Source organism: Dermacentor albipictus, chromosome 5 (genome assembly GCF_038994185.2).
Source record: "Dermacentor albipictus isolate Rhodes 1998 colony chromosome 5, USDA_Dalb.pri_finalv2, whole genome shotgun sequence".
Classification (NCBI taxonomy): Eukaryota; Metazoa; Arthropoda; class Arachnida; order Ixodida; family Ixodidae; genus Dermacentor; species Dermacentor albipictus.
The window spans coordinates 116311934-116328107 of NC_091825.1; the positions used below are offsets into that span (position 1 = coordinate 116311934).

General features: G+C 49.7%; 3 protein-coding genes across 4 annotated transcripts in view; 2 read left to right on the plus strand and 1 right to left on the minus strand.

Moving 5' to 3' along the window:
- Position 1, plus strand: part of LOC135916135 (uncharacterized) — an 11065-nt gene extending 11064 nt beyond the window's left edge. For both annotated transcript variants that reach the window (XM_065449400.1, XM_065449399.1), the window contains exon 5: position 1. This exon is cut by the window's left edge and continues 269 nt beyond it. The gene's annotated coding sequence lies outside the window, so the exon portion shown is untranslated.
- The window catches only part of LOC135916105 (neprilysin-1-like), a 71241-nt gene extending 63225 nt beyond the window's left edge, over positions 1-8016 (minus strand). Inside the window, exon 1 of the mRNA XM_065449339.2 lies at positions 7673-8016. Coding sequence (XP_065305411.1) covers positions 7673-7718 — 46 coding nt within the window. The 5' untranslated portion in view covers positions 7719-8016. The remainder of the gene's footprint in view (positions 1-7672) is intronic.
- Positions 8017-11441: 3425 nt separating this feature from the next.
- Positions 11442-15949, plus strand: LOC135916107 (phosphate-regulating neutral endopeptidase PHEX-like). Its single transcript, XM_065449345.1, has 2 exons — positions 11442-12819; positions 13844-15949. Exons 1-2 carry the CDS (start codon positions 11729-11731, stop codon positions 15744-15746), a joined length of 2994 nt encoding a protein of 997 aa, XP_065305417.1. The 5' UTR covers positions 11442-11728; the 3' UTR covers positions 15747-15949.
- The last annotated feature ends 225 nt before the right edge of the window (positions 15950-16174 follow it).

Here is a 16174-nt window from a genome sequence, read left to right on the forward strand (position 1 = left end):
TCTTCAGCCATCTTAGTATGGGTGCACAACAAGAACAGCGTCACCTGTCCGAAAATTCATTCGGAGCAGACAGCGTACATATATACAGAGGAAAGGATAGGTGTTCCTTGTTTTAGCACGTGCTTTTTCACAGAAATTATTACAGAAAATGCGGTGAGGTCAGCGTGAGAGAGTAGGTTCTGGCCTGCTACTCTACGCAGGGGAAGGAGGACAGGGTACAAAAAAAAAAATCACTGCCCAAGCACTCCGTACAGATGGTTAACCAGCGAAGCTGAAACGTGCGAACCCGGCGTTCATCACTAAGCTAATTTTGACGGTTCATTAAATCACGCCTTGGTAGGCTGCTGGATCCTCGGTACGCAGTTGCTGCTTGCGCTCGGTTGCGCGAGATTGTTCTTTTGAACGGGCTGCAGCGTCTGCACGGCGTAGACAAGCTCGTTCGCGGTTCAGCTCGCGGCGTTGCTGATCGAAAGCTGCCTGCTCCTAAGGGGTACGCATGACGCGTGGCCTGCCCATTTCGGAGCCAGACAGAAAATGCCTTGCGCGCGCTCGGCTGCGACGGACAGCAGAGACGTCACAACTGTAGCATCTTATCCAACGCCACCTAGATCTTAGACCAGGGTGTTGCCACTCCGATCCATGCCATCATGTTACCTGGCCCGACTGTCATGGAATCTAATGGGGATGCTCCCGAGTAGGCAACAGTGATTTTGACGTCCCCACTTTCATCACGGCAGCCTCGTCAATTGAATTTTTTGGCCAGGTAGCGTGATGTAAATTAATCGGCGTAAATAAGCCTTGTGCTTTCTAGGTGGTGCTGGCTAATCGCGCGCACCTCTTTCTTGTTTTTTTTTTCTTTTGCGCAAGCGCATGGGTTTGCGCCGGAGGAGCTTTCGGCGTACAGGCGATCGACAGACGGACGGACGGACCGACGGAAGGAAGAAACCATTAGCCACATAGAGCTTCGTTGTAAAAAGCGAGTGATAAAAAATGATGATGTACTCCAAGACACTCGCATGAAGCGCCTGCACTGCCAAGTTCTGTAACGTTAGTTAACAACAACTGGTGTCCACACTACATCGATGATGGCGCAGATGGCGACGATAGTGGTCCACCTCGTATGTGCACGTAAGACACAAGTATACGGATAAAGTCTCCGCGCAGAAGATGAGGGCTCGGGAGATCGCGCCTCCTGTTATGTACAACTGGGACGGATTCAACGAGGGCAACACCATCTGCCACAAATATTCGCCCCTGACTCAATCCTGGCACAATGATGATGATGATGATGACGATGATGATTACAAAACGCCGACGTACACGCCACCTTCTGTGGACTTGCCCAGGCACAAGACTTATGCGGAAGCCGCCGCTCGGATAAAACAAGTTGACAGCGTGAACAAAAATAAAATACGAGGGCACAAAAAAAAATCCAGCGCTGCGCTGCCCGCATCCGCTGTTAATTTATTTATATTAGCCAAATTAAACAAAACACCATGATCCCACGAAGCACAAAGGCAGCCTTGGGCCTTCCGGACCATGCGGCTACCGCAAGGCTAGAGGCCTTAGGCATGCATAACACGATCGAGGAGCTCTTGGACGCTCACCACACAGCCCAAGTCCGTCGTCTCTCACTAACCCCGGCTGGCCGCACCGTCCTCCGGAAGCTCAACCTCGAGGCTATCCCCGAGGTTACAGAGTACGTGACGATTCCGCGAAAGGTCAGGGGGCATATTTATGCCCCACCTCTACCCCGCAACATGGACCCCGAGTTCCATCAGGGCCGTCGGCAGGCCCGTATTGAAGCCATTTGGCGACGCTACGTCTTGCAAGATGGAGTGGTCTACACAGACGCAGCCAGGCACCCTCGCGGCGACCTCATGACTGCGGTGGTAGCTGATCACAACGGAGGACTGATAGAACACACAACAATCACGGCTGGCCGAGTGGTGGAAGCGGAGGAAACCGCGATTGCCATGGCCATGCATGCGGACGCGAGTACCATCATCAGCGACAGCAAGCAGGCCATCGGCAATTTCGTCCGTGGTAGAATTTGCAAACAGGCGTACCATGTCCTCACACGACACCCCTTAAGCGGCTTGAAAACCCTCGTGTGGACCTCCGCTCACGCGGCTGTGCCCGACAACCCGTCGGCTCACTGTTTGGCTCGAGATCTCGCACGCCGAGCCTCGTCCGCGGATGCGGACGGCGTGAATGAGGAGGAGACACACGAGGAACCCTGCGAGACTTATTATGAGATAGCCCATCGGTATCGCTTGAGGCGTCGCGCGCTCCCACCACCGGCCAAGCAACTCGACAAAACGCAAGCGGTCGCGTTTCGGCGACTTCAGACAAATACATACCCACACCCAAAATACATCAACAAAATCACAGGGGGCAGGGAAAGCGACAAATGTAGGCTCTGTTCGGAAACAGGAACACTCGCACACATAATGTGGGAATGCACCTCGCTCCCGTTCTCTCATCCCCCCGTCAGCAGCGAGACTGACTGGACAGCCTGGCTCAGTTCCGGGGACGTCGACCAACAACTTGAACTGGTGGACTGGGCGGAAAAGGCCAAGCAGGCCCAGGGCCTTACTTGAGCCCTAACCCTCAGCCACGTCCCTCTTTACCCTTCCCCCTTTCAATAAAGTTTATAACCACCACCATTAACAACACTGCAGGCTGCTACACTGGCCGAAGCAGGAGAAGTCACACGAAGTAAACTTGTAAGCACTCTTCAAACAATGGGGTACTATTAAAATCTTATTTATTTATTTATTTATTTATTTAAAGTACTCTCAATGCCTGATGGCGTTACAGAGAAGAGTGGTGAATCATGATACAATGTTAGATATAGCAGTCTGAAAGGATGAATGAACCGGACTGCTGGCGACCGAGGCGGGGAGGTGGTTCCATTCGGTTGCTGTCTTGGGCAGAAATGAATTGAAGAAAAGGTTTGTGCGGCCTTGGTACTTGCATCTTGACGTTATGGTCGATTCGCGATGAAATATAAGGGGGTGATATAAAAATGTCATTCTTGTAATTCTGGGTTAGCATACTACGTTTTATGAAAGAGTGATAACCGGGCGAGTTTCCTTCTTGATGATAGGTCTGGCACATGAAGGCTAGTTTTTATGGCGGATACACTGGCACTGCGGGAATAACTGCACACAATTAAACGTGCAGAGCGGCTCTGAAGGGCTTCAAGTAAGTATGTTAGATGTGCTGTACAGGGATCCCAAATTTATCAAGCATACTCTAGTTTAGACCTTTCCTAATGTTTCATATAATGTAAGCTTTAGGGAAGAGGGCACGTGAGAAAAATTGCGACGTAAAATACCTAGTGTTCGATTGGCAGAGTTTGTCACGTAATGAATGCGAGTTTCCCATGACCGATTGTTGTAATGTGAACATCTATATATTTATAGGAAGTGACAGACGACAGAACAGAGTCGTTAACTTTGTATGCTGATGTAGAAACAGCACCACCGCGAGAAAATTTCATCATTTCATATTTGTTGACATTTAATTTCATTAACCAATAGTTACACCATGAATAAATGGAGTAAGGTCATATTGAAGTAAGAAGGAATCATCTGGGTTAGTTATTTCACAATAAATAACACAGTCATCAGCATAAAGACGGATGTTAGACGCCAAATTCTCCGGCAGATCGTTAATGTAAATAAGAAATAAAAGAGGCCCAAGGACTGAGCCTTGTGCAACAACAGAAGTTACGAAACAGGTTGGTGAAACGGAATTGTTAGCAGATACGAACTGAGTTCGTTTGTCGAGAAAGCATTCAATCCATTTAAGTATATAGGGGTCAGTGTTAAGTCTGCTTAATTTCAGAAGAAGGAGACGATGGCATACTGTGTCAAAAGCTTTTTCAAAGTCTAAAAAGATACAATCAATGCAAGAACCTCGGTCTAGAGATGAGAACAGGACATTAGTAAACATAACTAGTTGTGTCTCACATGAAAAATTCTTTTGGAAACCATGCTGATATTTACTAAAAAAGTTGTTAAATTGAAGAAAAAGCACGAGATTACAGAAAATGATGTGTTCCAGAAGTTTCCCGGGAGTGCTGGTTAACGAGATGGGTCTGTAGTTGATAGCGCATGAACGGTTACCTTGTTTTGGAATAGGCATCACCTTCACCGCCTTCAAGTCGTTTGGCAGCACACCACATTCTAAGGACTGCTTGAAAAGTTTAGATAAAATAGATGAGTGGGTTACAGTGCATTTCAAAAACTGAGCAGTTACTTCATCAGGGCCGGGAGCAGATACCTTTAGATTCTCTACGAGTTTTGTTATTCCAACCCAGTCAATGATTATGGGATCCATCGTGGGAAACAAGGGGCTATTAAATACGGGTGATAAAAAAAGACTACTAATCAGAAAACGAACAAATATATACGTTATGCAGAGCAAGATGGCACATATCAGATGGTATGACATACCCCCGTTTCATCAAATAGTTGGATATCTTGTTCCGGTTTACAGCTAATTACTTCCCAAAATTTAGGCGGTTTATTTCGAAGCAGCGAAGGAAGAGTGCTTGAAAAGAAACTGCGCTTGACCGCTTCAAGTTCACGCTTGTAATCAGAGACACAATATTGATAAGCTACCAAGCACTCAGTGAACTTCAATATGGATGAGTAATTGGGGATTTCGCATTAAGTTACGTGTGCAAGCACTCCAGAGCGTTTGAGCGTGTCTGACGAGTGGGGAAGAATTGAGGCTCCTGCCCTGGCAGCACTATAAAAGCCGCCAAGACAAAATTTAGCGAAAAATGGTGGTATACTATGGAAACACTGTGTGCCAAGTTAAATGAGGTTTGATCAAACACAGCCTTTGTAAAAAAAATGTTTACTAAAGTGTTAGAGCGCGTGATATGACTGCTGTCAGCTATGTTTCCCAGTGTCCTGACATAGCTGTACATAGCTGCACATAGCTGTACATAGCTGTAGTTTACAAGAGGTTTGCAAGCGCCGGAAAGGGTAGGGAGACATGGTAACTGCAATGTGCCACCAAATTTTTACGTTCCTGGTCCAGTTAGAAGCGTCGAAAATAATTAATGAGGCGTCGTTTTTTCTTTCCCTATATTCAGGCGTCATAACACGTCCCGCCTTAGCTTCAGCGATGTCCTCGTGAACAAGACATTTTGTTTATATTTTTTGAAAGCAGCGGGGGCGTTATGGGCAATGTGTAGGTAAACTTCAAAGATAGGGGACTAATTATGACATTTGTAGAAAATTTCGCACGTGAGCTATCCGGAGCTTCATGAATGTGTTTTGCGAACAAATAATTTACCCCGTTGCCCTAGAAGAACTGTTACCTCAACAGATATCAAATCTAGCGAAAATTGATTGTGGTGGGGCGGGGGGGGGGGGGTGGCGTTATAAACCAATAAAGCATCGCATACCCGCTCAGCAGTCGTAGTGGTGGTTTTCAACAGTTTCGCTGGACATTCACTGTCGCAGGGCCGGGATGGCGAGTAAATTTTCTTTGTGTGTGAATATTGCAAGTAATTTATGGTAGGCCACTGAGAAGGTGGCTGCGTCAACGCCGTGAATGCGCTTCAAGCACCCACGTATAACTGCTATCGCAATAATAGGCCTGTAAATGGACACACCGTAATTATAGAGCCACTCTTCAAAAACTACAGCACCACGGTGTGAACTTTCCGAAAATCGCGTACTCATCTATTTTTCTGTAAAATAGCATACACATAAGTCATGCGCCAGTGTTCGACGAGAGTTTTTTTTTTTCTGAACCCTAGGCGAAATACCATCCAGACCCTGTGGCGTTAGTTTCGCCAGCCTGCTTTAACAATTTAACTGTTATGAGAAAACACGACCTATACTTCACGGGCACTCCAGCGTATCTTGTACATCACTTGTAGAAAGTGACTTGAAGAAGTTATAACGTGCAGCTTTGTCGAAATATTTAGCAACAATCACTGTCCTGAAGCAAATTATATGGGCTTGTCTTCTCTCTTCCACAGCGTTTCGTGCACTTGCAAACGCCCTTCATTGTGTTACGAATGTCAGAATTCAAGCCTTAAAAATATATTTTCCTAGCTTGTCTCAGGTTAGGTTAGGCATGAGCGGGCCTGCTTTGACGACATAGTGAGACCACCCGCTTAATTTCGTTCTTCGATAAGGTCATGAGGCGAATATTATATAGGGATTCTTCCTGTTTAGTTTCTCCTCAGGGCGCTCGGAACATGTCGCTGAGTGAGATACGTAATTCGCTCTTGGAATACTGCCCATAAGTAATGGTCCCTTACGTAATCTGCACTATGCACGAATAAACGACAAGAACTGATTTTATCTCGAGTCACGTTGATGTTTCATCCCAGTTTACTTAGTGAAGTGGAAAACTCTGCTGGAATAACGTTTGTGTGGTTTAGTAGCAATTTTAGCTAACTTTGAAACATCAGCTGTTGCGGTCAGTTTACATGAGATCGCGCACGCTTTAGTGGTGTTTGATATTCAACATTACGTAATAACAAATCAAAACTGCTACCGCCTCACATAGGTTGCCAAATATATGCTGTACAAAGAAACCACGGACATCGGGCAACGTTCTGAGTTGACAGTATGTATGCTGAATTTGAATTCAGAAAGCACGTGTCGTTAATCCCCGTAATGGCGGGCAAATTAACATCATCATCAAGAATGGCGCGCTCCTCCGAGGAACCACAAGCAACTTTTTTTTGCCTGCGCATAATACTCGGTTCCGATGCCATCAGAACGTTAAAAAAACACTGCATTTTAACCGAGTTACACGGCACCAAAACAATTCAGTTAATTTTTTATCGAGAGCCATTATATGTCTTTTGAGATAATCTTCAAGAAAACAAAGACCGCTTCAGTGCTATGATTGGTCTACGCCATATACTTCAAAAGAACTCGGGAATACTTGAAGTATGAACCTTTTGCTGGTTGTTGCGCTAAGCTAAGAATCAGATCGGATAACTATGTGATCGCCCATTGATATGACTAGGGTGCACACCTTATCAACTTTGTTCTTCCCGATATATGACAGCTTGTGACAAGCACAACAACGTCACGAACACAGTGAAGTTTTGTCTTTTGAAGGTGTCGCGAACGCCTTACACTTACAACGTCCCGCGCATCAGAACGCCACGCAAACGCCAAGCATTCAACGATTAGATTATCATAGAGTTTGAGAACGTGCATGGCAACCCTGCTTTTTTTTTTTGCATACTTCTAAACTTCTAAAAGTTCTTCCTTTTATCTCGTACCTTTTAATATTGCCGTCGTTAAGTCATAATCTGGAATCATTCAGCTTGCGCATGCATATTAAATAACTGCGTCTTTTTTAACCCATAGAGCCATAAAATGAGAGGTTTGTTCGCGCGCAGTGGACTTCTTTTCAAGGCGATGAAGCATTGAGGACTTGTTACGGCAACGTGCTCATTTTAGTCCTGAACACACGTTCAATAACAATCTTGCGCAGTGACTCAGACGTTTCAGTGCTACATTAGCGCAGTTCCGATAACCATAATATTCCGCCGGTTGATTTACAAGTTTATCTAGCTTATCGAGAAATTCAATCATACCAGTCGACATCTTGTCCACGGCTTTCTACCAATGCTCATTCTGTGCAACATTACCACCAAAATGCTTCAGCTCACCTTCGAATGAATTCAACCATCCGTGCCTGCGATGCGTAGTCGTCATCTTTTTGATCTTTCAGCAACTCTTGCATAACAGACTTGTCGGGACCAAGGATCGTTCCGATTTCAGCGCTAAGTAGCAACACCAGCACACAAGTGATATCAAAACATTCCGCTATACTTTCGCAAACGCCCTGGAGCAAAGCGACAACACTAGGCACCAGAAACTTGTAGCGTATACTTTGGGTAGTAAGTGTTTTACACCGCGTAGGAAAAAACAGATTATTTCGTGGACACATGCTACAGCGTTGCCGCCTTGCCCAGTGGTGCTGAAAACTCTGGGAGCGTAGCGGCGTAGCCCGGCACCTCAGGTGTCACTGTCGATGTGGCTGTACAGTTCAAAGCGCCAAAAACCGAAACTGAGGCCCATGCAAATTGGCTGAATTCCTTCAGCTATAGTCCCGGCCAACGGTCGCTGGGAGCGAGGGCGACCACGAATGAGGTACCAGATTATCCGATGATAATTCATCTGCAGACAGGCCCATGCGCAAAGCAACTATATGCCCAGTGAAGACCAAAATATCTTGTGGCTGCATGTCAGCGGTGCCAACTTGCTCGATTTTTACAACGCGTTGTACAACTTCATAGCATTGCAACGAATATCGGCGCGGGAAACCGTTTTTTCATAGAAATAGAGAACGCAGCATTCTTCTGGATGTCATGCTTTTGGAATTCTGCGACGTTTCAGCTTTTCCTAAGACCAGCGGAATGACTACCACCTAAGAGGGACAATGACCTACGATTGATGGGATAGTCAGATCTTTATTCAACTGCATTTAATTTATAGCGTCAATAGCATCGATGACAAAGAACTAACTGAAACATCCAATGGTATTAACTTACCAGAGATCGTGGTATTAACTTACCAGATTGTACCATAGAGGGCCGGGCTTAGTCAAGCTGCAGTAATGCAGCTTTTTCCTGCCCCCCAACTGCCACCCCAACTGGGCGGTATGTTACCTCATACCGCCCAGTTGCATTAGCCAGCTGTGTTGGCAAGGTTATGGAACGAATGGTCCTGGCGAGGCTCGAATGGTTTCTGGAAAGAAATGATCTCTATCCGAACATGATGACCGGTTTTCGGCGGGGTCGTTCTTCAATTGACAGCGTCATTGACCTCTTTACGACAGTGGAACATGAAAAACGTCAACGCCGACTCGTCGCCGCTGTTTTCTTAGATATCAAAGGGGCCTACGACAACATCCTTCATGAAGCCATTCTCGATGCCCTAGATGACTTGGGTATTGGCGGCCGGCTCTACCTGTGGATTGTGAGCTACCTCAGCGGCCGTTTCGTTTACATGTCCACGCCTGACGGAGACACTAACCGTCATCAGGTATGCCGTGGAGTTCCTCAGGGAGGAGTTCTCAGCCCAACATTATTTAATGTGGCACTGATTGGCCTGATGAGCGAGCTTCCACCTCACATCCACATCAGTGCATATGCAGATGACATCTGCATCTGGGCTTCTGGTACAACACGCCCACAACTACGTGCGAAATTACAACGGGCTGTGGCATCTACTTCACGATACATACGGCGTCAGGGTTTGCGCTTAGCTGCCGAAAAATGTGCTGTGGTTGCATTCACGCGCAAATCCGTCTGCCGCTACCCGATCTCCATTAGCGGTGTCATAATACCTTATGTCTCCCACCACAGATTCTTGGGCATTATCATCAACCGCGATTTGTCATGGACGAGGCATATTAATATGTTGAAGCAAAAACTTAATCTGTTTTGCCATGTTCTTCGCTTCGCAACAGGCATGAAATGGGGCCCCACGGAAGGCTCATTACTAAGACTCTATCAGTCTCTTTTCGTGGGCTACATTCGATACAGCCTTCCGATACTCTCAAACTTGAGCATTTCCTGCTTACGGACATTAGAGAGCGTCCAAGCGCAGGCACTCAAAATATGCCTCGGGTTGCCACGGCGTGCCTCCAACAAAGGCGCAATTGAGGAAGCCCACGTATGCCCATTACCGATATACCTGTCTCACGAACCACTTCGTGTGTATTTACGCTTACTGACGCGACACCATTGTCATCCATTGACGTCGGTTCTACATGAGCGACCGGACAGCAGTTTCACAAGTGCACTCCGTTGCCATCTACCCCACATAACATCAGGCTATGCCCTTCCATACCACCCCGTCAAGCCACCATGGGTGATGGTTCAACCTTCCGTATGCGTACATGTCCCCGGCATACTAAAGAAATCATTGGTTCCCGTCAGTGGACTACAACAACTTGCTCTCGCGTACATCTGGTCAGAATACCAGACATATGTTCATGTGTACACAGACGGCTCCGTGTCACCTAAGGCATCGACAGCAGCTGTGGTGATACCAGCCCAACAGATGACTCGAGGTTTCATACTCGACCATAATTCAACATCAACCGCTGCAGAGCTTGTGGCTATTCGAGAAGCGATTCGCCACATCTGCGGGGAAAGACCTCAAGAGTGGTGCATTTTCACGGACTCAAAACCCGCGCTGCAAATTTTGGGATGCTTCCTGCGCCACACCGCATATCAGGTTCTGGCCCTGCAGATCACCGAGCTACTTTCATACGCTCAAGAAAAACACCACCGCATAGTGTTCCAATGGATCCCGGGACACTGTGGGCTCAACGGTAATGAGATGGCCGATGCTGCAGCAAGGCGCGCCCTCATCAATGGCATGCGAACTGTAGTGCCATTCTCCAGACCGGACATCACATGCCTCCTGTCGGAATTAATGAGGAGTGCGACGAGAACATACTGGGCCCAGCCAGACGCTCGTCACGTCCGCCTTAAAAGCCTGGATCCCGATATGAAATTTCCTATTCTGCGTGGAATTCCACGCCCTCATACATGCCTGATACACAGACTGCGATTAGGCGTCGCCTTCACGCGCAAATATTTGCACATTATTGGACGGACAGACTCCCCGGACTGTTCAGTGTGTGGCGCTGTAGAGACTATAGAACATGTGCTCGTGGTGTGCCCTGAGTATGCGCGAGAAAGACTGACATTGGCAGATACATTGAGACATTTCCACAATGGACCACTGTCGGAGGACCTCTTGCTAGGCGCGTGGCCACAGAGTTGGCAGACGACAGAGACAATGCGGGCACTTTCACGTTTCCTAGGTGACACGGGCCTGGACTCCCGCCTGTGATACCCTTTGTGTAACGTGTCATTCACCTCGTTCCTCCCATTATCATCCATCATTGTGACCCCTTTTCTTCCCCTCTTCCCCCTCCCTTACGTAGAGTAGCAGGCCAGATGCTCCATTATCCGGCCGACCTCTCTACATTTTCCAATCATTAAAATACTTCTTGGGCATTACCCCCTTTCTCTCTTTGTTGTGAGGTGAAATAAAGCTTTGATTTGATCTGATTTGATTTGAACCAATGAGAGTCGGTTGGCGCCGGTAACAATAGGTGACTGAACGACCGCTGCATCTTTAACATCAGGTATTAAAGGGCTTTGATTTCTTGACTTTATACGGCAGCGGCACATGCGAGGAGGCAGAAGAGGAGGAGTCTTCTTGACCCTGTATACGGTCTATGTCAGATCAGTTATTGTCTTTTTTTTTGTTGCACTCTTTCTTTAAATTTTGGCATTCAGTGCTAGCAATCCTATTTCTCTTTGGCTAGCGAAACTTCCTCGTGGGTACGTGCTATCAACCAACGTGACGCAGCCGACAATCATCATCATCGTTCCCCTCGCAGCACGAGAGCTAACGGCCTCAGCTCGTTCGATTCCTCGCTGTCCTTCAAGGATCTTACTGCCGCGGCGCCCCTGAAAAGCTAGGCCCGCGATCTCTCACACTCCGAGTTGTTCTGCAATCCTCGCGAGGATTCACATTCCTGGTAGAGCGGGATATAAAGAGCGCTCTACCGCCGACCCCTGTCGCCATCCAATCTGCCGGGTTCTTCTGGACCCTTGCTGATCCGACATCGGAAAAGGAGCAGTACATTACATTCCTCTCGTCCAGAAGCTGGTAGCAAAGGCTGCGTGACCGCACCGATGGACAACAGGACAATCAACAGGCCTTTCTCGTACCTGCGGCCGAACACGCCCATGCCGATCCGGAACTTCGAACGCGCCGTGCTGCCCAGTGGCCAGCGCTTGCCCGAGCCAGGGTGCGCGGTCGGGGCCGAGATCACGCCAGGCGAGGCGAGAGCCACCGTGCCCAGTGCGCAGTGCATCGCGAGTCCTCCTCACTCGCCCGTCGACAATGGCGTGGCCGCCGCGCCGCAGACAGCTGGAATTCGAGTTGCGAATGTCCCGTCCACCAAGACCTCCCCCATCGGGACTGCGCCTTCGAAAGTTGCGCGGCCGCTCAGTGACTTGAAGACGGGCCGTGCTGCCGCCCTTGCGGAGAACTTCGGCGCGAGTAAAGTGCCGCCAGTCGGCAGCACTTCGACTCTGAGGTCGTTGAGCGGATCGTCCAGCTCCTCTTCGTCAAGCGAAGGTGATTCGGACGACGGCGAAGACGACGACGACGGTGCGGAGAGGAGCACCGGGAGGACCGCGGCCAGGTCCCAGGACGCCCTGCGGTATACCGGCAGGAGCTGGGTCCCCCTCATTTTCACAAAGTGGAAGGACCTCAGTGTGAAAGAGATAAGCGCGCAGACTTTAATGCTGGCCGTCGTCTCAGCGCTGATCATCAGCTACGTGGCGATGATGGTCGTCGAGGCGCTGTCAGAGTCGCGCGACCACCACGGCGATGGGGGTTCCGAAAGCCAACAGCCGACAGAGGCGATCGCCGTGTACGGGAAGAGCGGCGGAGTTGTGGCGCAGGGACGCGCGGCAGCGGCTGTGGCGACTTCGTCGCCGGCATCATCGACGGCGACCCGCAGGAAGGCGTTGTCCCTCAGTGACTACGACGACTACGAGGCCAAGGTGACCGGCGACCCGCTCCCGTCGCCCGGGGCGTATGACTGCGACACCGAGGCATGCCGCTGGCAGATACGCCTCGTGGACGAAAAGCTCAACGCCACAGTGAACCCGTGCGTCGACTTCTACTCGTACGTCTGCTCGCAGGCGTGGGAGCTACACGGCGACCTGCCGTACAGGGCCGCTGGAAAGGCATTCTTGATCAAGGAAGTCACCAGGTATGCCCCGGACTCTGCAAAACGTTATTGCAATTTTGCAGTAAGAGAAAGGATCCCTCGTCGCATCGTGTAATAATAGGATCTCATGGAAGCATTTGATTTCCGCGATTATGAAAAACCAGTTAACATTGTGGTGGAATTATTCATGGCGTTATACCCGCCGTGGTTGCTCAGTGCCTATGGTGTTAGGCTGCTGAGCACGAGGTCGCGGGATCGAATCCCGGTCACGGCGGCCGAATTTCGGTGGGGGCGAAATGCGAAAACACCCGTGTACTTAGATTTAGGTGCACGTTAAAGAACCCTAGGTGGTCAAAATTTCCGGAGTCCTCCACTACGGCGTGCCTCATAATCAGAGAGTGGTTTTGGCACGTAAAACCCCATAATCCATTCATGGCATTATGAACGCTCCGGCTTTCAGTCCTCTCCTGTAAAATCTATAGGCCTCGAAATTATGTTTCTATGATGTGAAAAATTTGGGAAACACTTAATCTTAGAATGGCCGTCTGCGCACACGTTAGAAATAATATTTGGTTAGCTGCCCATATACAGTACATACACTCTGTCAAAAGTATACGGAATGCGCTGCCTGGGACCACATGGCTGACTAAAGTCAGGTTAAGGAAGTGCCTGTAATGCCATAAATTCCAACGCACAAGGGAATTAAAATAAATCTCTTTACTCACCATACATAGGCCTGGAGTGGTATAAGAGCTACGAAAACCACACAGCAAAACTGCGTCCATGACGGCGGCTCTAAATGGCTTGTATACCTTTGAAAAATGATGCAGTAATACAAGAGCTGCAGTAATAATTCGGACATTTAGCGATTTTATAACAGTGAGAACGTCGGCGGCGATGTGGTGGCTTCTCAACAGAAAGTGTCGTTTTAGAATTAACGTTCTGGTAGTACGGGCAGCTGAAGTGAACTGTTTCGGGCTGCATGTTTAATTGTGACAAAATCACGTCGTCCGATAATGGCAAGAATTTCGGCAAGGAGCTTATACCGCGGCTTCATTCATCGCAGGTATCTCTTGGATCACATGCGCGCGCTGAGGACAGCGGTTGCAGAAAGCGTCGGTCCCGGCGAGCAGCGCAACTTCCTCGATCACTCCAGCATCGTGCTGAGCCTATGCCTCGGAAAAACGGTTGTTGCCAAGGGGGACGCGATGTGGGATAGCATTCAAGGTATGCTCCGCGATGTTGGTCTCGAAGGCTGGCCGTACGTCGACTCGCCGCTGCCATTCCAGCTCGACCACGTCCTGAGGCTCATCGATCGACAGCTGGCCGTGTTTCCCATCGTCTACGTGTCGCTTCGGAAGGCCTCAGACACCGGTCCCTACGTGCTCCACGTCGATGCGCCGCGGGAATTCCTTCTCGTGCAATACGAGATGCAAAAGGGTTCCGAGTCTCTGCCCTACAAGGAGATCGTTCGGCGGACGCTAACCCTATGGAAGTCGTTGCCTCGAAGTAACGCCATGGCCACGGACGTCGTACAATTCGAGGCTCAGCTCCTGGAGGCGTCTAAGCCAGCCTACAGCGGGGCGTGGGAAGACAAGGTTTTCCGAACGGTGAAAAACTTCCCGCCGTTGCCCATGTTTCGCGTAGATGCATACCTCCTTCACCTTCGCGGAAGGCCTAACGACAGCGTAGTGGTCCTCCGTCCATCTTACTTCAATAAACTTCCGAGCGTAATGCGTAAGTCGAGTCCCCAAACGATCCTCAACTTCCTTGGGGTCCGGGTTGTCGTGCACGTGGCTCCTCTACTGTCGCCGGCAAAGCTACCACAGGACTTGCTCCGCATGGGTTACCCAAGTTTCCAACACACCGTGGACCCAAGGACCCAGAGCTGCTTCCATCTGGTCAACAGGCTGTTCCCACACGGCTTTCGGTGGATTCTGCGAGAGATCGTGGCAAAGACCACCGACCTGGACCTCCAGTGGGCCGCTACGGTGAGACATGCGATGTCCTCGCTTGCGCGTACCTTTCGTACGGGTACCTCCTGGATGGAGAGCGAAGACCTTTCCAACACATTGAAGTGGCTCAGGGTTCTGCGCGTGGATTACTTGGCTGGCAAGGAGAGCCGAAAAAAAATCGACCGCTACTACGCGATCGCGAACACCACCTACTACACGGACAACCTCGTCGGCTACTACGGCAGACTTCTCGCCACGTCGCTTCAGAGGTACTGGGACTCGAGCAACGAAGGCGCCAACTACGACGCTCGATTCGACGGCCGCTCCACGGACCTGGACGCCGCTTGGACGCGGTCTCTGGAGTCGAATTTCACGATCTACCTTAAGTCCAGCGGCGTGGCGTCCGGGTCGCTGGTGACGCGAGCCGATCTCCCTTCCACGCTGTACCCTCTCCTGTCGCTCGACGTGTCCAGGGCGCTGCTCCTGTCCTCGCTGGACGAAACCCGTTGGTCCAGCTGGAGTCGAGACCGGTTCGGCGCGCTCAGGAGCTGCCTCGTGGAGCGCTACAAGAGCGCCATCCAAGCGGCCAACATCCCCCTGCCCAAGAACAGCGTGAACGACTTGTTCGAGCAGATATTCGCGGACAACGCCGTCATCAAGCCCCTCATGGTGGCATTCCGGCGGTTCTCGCACGGAGTCCCATTCGTGCCGGGCCGCGCAGCCACCAAACTTACCGCGTTGAAACTGTTCTTTATCAACTACGCGGCAGGATTTTGCGCCACGAAGAGCGAGGCGATGCACGCCCGCGAACACATGCGCTACCGACTGAGCCTGCCGCCGCGCGTGCGCGTGAACCTCGCACTACTGGACTTGAAGGAATTTCGAGACGCGTTCTGCCCGAAGCAACCGACGACGACTCCCTGCCCCGTTTGGAACGACGATGCCGACGGTAGCACCTGGGATTCGCGTAGGCGCGGACTTCGGCGAAATCTAGATAAAACGGGCAAGCGCTAATACTTGTGGTAGTTTGAAGGGTTCCATTGTGTATTTGGCGCTAATACATTTAGAATGCGCGGAGTAGAGGAACGGCACCAAGGCGGCGGTGACTTAGTTCATTTCTGTAGTATTTGTTAATTGTGTTCCTTTGTCATTTCAAATCATCTGCTGTGCAGCGGGAACTAGATTGCGTCATCAGTCATTAAATTCGTCTGCATACAAAAATGCAACACGTTTTTTTCAGCCACTGCTTGTATGAACGAATGCGCGATCTTCCCAGTGAGTGAGTGAGTAAAGCGAGTGGTTGCGATGTGGTGCTAAGGTTATTCTTCTTTTCCTTTCGGTGACTCGTGTGGCTCTCTGCCTGCTTTTAGAGCGCAGCTCGTAGGGACCCGTTCCTGCGTTGAGCGTCGGCGTGCATCGGCGATTCAACCGAGCGAAGGAGC

What these genes read in the sequence shown, in the direction of transcription:
- LOC135916107 (XM_065449345.1), top strand. Translation starts at nt 11,729, where the DNA reads ATGGACAACAGGACAATCAACAGGCCTTTCTCGTACCTGCGGCCGAAC. An exon ending in TTGATCAAGGAAGTCACCAG is followed by an intron (nt 12,820 to 13,843) that starts GTATGCCCCGGA and finishes CATTCATCGCAG; the next exon opens with GTATCTCTTGGATCACATGC.